The sequence below is a fragment of the Propithecus coquereli genome, unplaced genomic scaffold (genome assembly GCF_000956105.1).
Source record: "Propithecus coquereli isolate 6110/MARCELLA unplaced genomic scaffold, Pcoq_1.0 Scaffold7, whole genome shotgun sequence".
In the NCBI taxonomy this organism is placed as follows: Eukaryota; Metazoa; Chordata; class Mammalia; order Primates; family Indriidae; genus Propithecus; species Propithecus coquereli.
This window is the reverse complement of record NW_012153062.1, coordinates 6,114,448-6,117,140: the sequence shown is the minus strand read 5'-3', so window position 1 is coordinate 6,117,140 and position 2,693 is coordinate 6,114,448. Positions and strand designations below refer to the sequence as shown.

At 33.1% G+C, this 2,693-nt stretch overlaps 1 protein-coding gene across 1 annotated transcript in view; it reads left to right on the top strand.

Moving 5' to 3' along the window:
* The window catches only part of CCDC18 (coiled-coil domain containing 18), a 166,668-nt gene that overhangs the window by 48,596 nt on the left and 115,379 nt on the right, over positions 1-2,693 (top strand). Inside the window, exon 17 of the mRNA XM_012661015.1 lies at positions 2,377-2,493. Coding sequence (XP_012516469.1) covers positions 2,377-2,493 — 117 coding nt within the window. The remainder of the gene's footprint in view (positions 1-2,376; positions 2,494-2,693) is intronic.

Below are 2,693 nucleotides of genomic sequence, written 5' to 3'. Positions count from 1 at the left end.
GGCACTCGCCCAGGCAAGAGAGTGAGACTCTGTCTCAAAAAAAAAAAGCTGATTGTAACCTTGGCCAGGTTATTTAAGCTCACTGAACTTTAATTTCTTCATCTGTAAAATAGGGATAACAATACCCTAGAAGAGCAATAGTGTGAAGATTAAATGAAATAAGGTATATAAAGTGTTTAGTACACACAAAGTTACCCAAAGTTTTGTAACTAATTGCTACATATTCAGTATTTTCTCCTTTGCATTTTTAGTGTCAAAATAGGTCCAAACATGCTATTACCTTTATTCTGTCATATACAGCTTGAATATAAAAGATTTTTTAAAAAATATATGCTATTATTTACCTTTTTGCCAGTATTCTGTTTTAACCCATTTTGTGACTATATGTACCTTTACAGAAATCAGTATGGAGATTCCTCAAAGAACTAAAAGTAGATCTATCATTCAATCCAGCAGTTCCGCTACTGAGTATCTACCCAAAGGAAAAAAAATCATTTTATCAAAAAAATAGAAGTCTGAAGTTACTTCTCTGCTCCTGATAATGTCGTTACCACCTTCCTTTCAGGACTTTGGTCCATGTCTCTCTGTGTGCCTCAATTTGGTTTCTGCAAAAGAAATAGAAATTATCTATAGAAGAGTTATACGGATCAGCTTAAAATTGTATCACTTATAAAAGTATGATTAATGAATGAGAAGTTCATAAGAAAGTTCTCAACAAGTAACAAGAAATCAATAATTTTATTTTTATTTCAATAGATTTAAGGGGTAAAAGTGGAGTTGGTAATTAGCAAGCATATTTTGGGGTGATTCTTTGAGGCCATGTGAATGTCCTGTTCCTTAATAACCTTATAACCAATGGTTTTAACATCTAGTGATTAACCTTGCCTGACTAAATGAGTTACTATGTTGTTAATTATCAGGTAGTGAATTCTGACATAATCATAGATTTTATTTTTTTCTCTCCGTGTGGAAGATGATACAAGCACCAATGCCCATTCTCTTGTTTAAGAAAGAAAACTTATTTATACCTTCATAAAGCAAATGTTAATTTAAAAATTATTGCTAAGGGCTGGGCGTGGTGGCTCATACCTGTAATCCTAGTACTCTGGGAGGCTGAGGCGGGTAGATCGTTTGACCTCAGGAGTTTGAGATTGCTGTGAGCTAGGCTGATGCCACGGCACTCTAACCCGAGCAACAGAGTGAGACTCTGTCTCAAAAAAAAAAAAAAAACCAAAAAAAAAAAAGAAAAAAATTATTACTAGGGCAACAGTTTATTAACAAAGTCATTCAGACTTACAAACTTTTTAGCTGTTAATGGTTGCATGCACAGGCTATAGGGACAATCTTGGAAAACTGTGTATCTTACAACATTCCCTTTTTAGAAATAAGAGTTGCAAGGATAATTTCATGATGTAAAATAGTATCTGCAGTATCTTTCTTTCTCGGTGCTGAGATTTCTTTCACACTTGCAAGACTACTTACTGGAATGTTATTAGCATTAAGAGAAAAAACACCCCTAAGAAGCTCAGAATTACAATAAGTAAAAGAAAAGAACAAAACAAGAATCTTACTGAGAGATAGGATATGGAGCATGTATGCAAATTATGGGCCTTAAACTAACTTTTTGAAAGAAAAACTTACTGAATTTGAGCTGCTCTATAATATTGATAGTATAAACCATTTATAGCTGTATGAACACTTGAACCAAGTTAAAGTGCTACCTTTCTGAAAATGTTTTCACTGATTCAAAGCAAAGAAGCCTTCTGAGTTTTTTTTCTAGCTGACAAAAAATTTTCATTTTCTTAATAACTTCAGCATTTCAAAATATTTTCTCCTTAGCATTGTTAGCAATACACTAGTTTGTACCGATTTTCCTATTTTTCTTAGTCAAGGTGGCTTAAGACATAGGCTCAAACACTACTTACCTTTTAAAGAAAGTGTTTTAGGGTGTTTGGCCTACAGATTCTTGACAATTGTCCCCAGTCTATGTTGTCAATCTTAGCTCCCAAATAACCATATCCAACAAATTCATACTCTTAATACCCTAAGTTCTTGCCAACTTCTCACCATCCCCTTTCACAGTGTCTTACTTCTGAGCATACTCCCGCTTCCTGGAATGCCCTTCGGTACTTCTTCAACTCTTGTTTATTCTTCTGGGTTCCATTCCCCGGTTTCCTCTTTGGTTCTTTAGTTTGCAGTGAAGAATGAATTTTCTCAATAAATTTCTTCTGTAACAGCATTTTATATCCTAAGTAGGACTGAATATTCACTGTTTGAAGCAGTGAGGTAACATTATTGAGCATATAATAATAATAAGCATTCCTTAATATTAGTTGATTTTCCTTTTTTATTTTCCCCCACTTTTTTCCTGCTTAGGTCAGACAACTAGATTCAGCATTGGATATTTGTAAGGAAGAACTTGCCTTGCATTTGAGTCAATTGGAAGGAAATAAGGAAAAGTTTGAAAAACAGCTAAAGAAGAAATCTGAAGAGGTAAATTAACATTTCTTTTATAGATAGCATAGTTTTCAAGTGATTTCTTTTTGACGTATTATTTTTGAGATACATTTTTATGTATTTGAAACCAAAAAATCTTTCTAATAACATGTAACTTCCAATTTTATATTCTTTTAGGAGCAGACATTATTTTAATGCAACATAAAGTATGACACCTTAAAATTCAAATTCTTTTA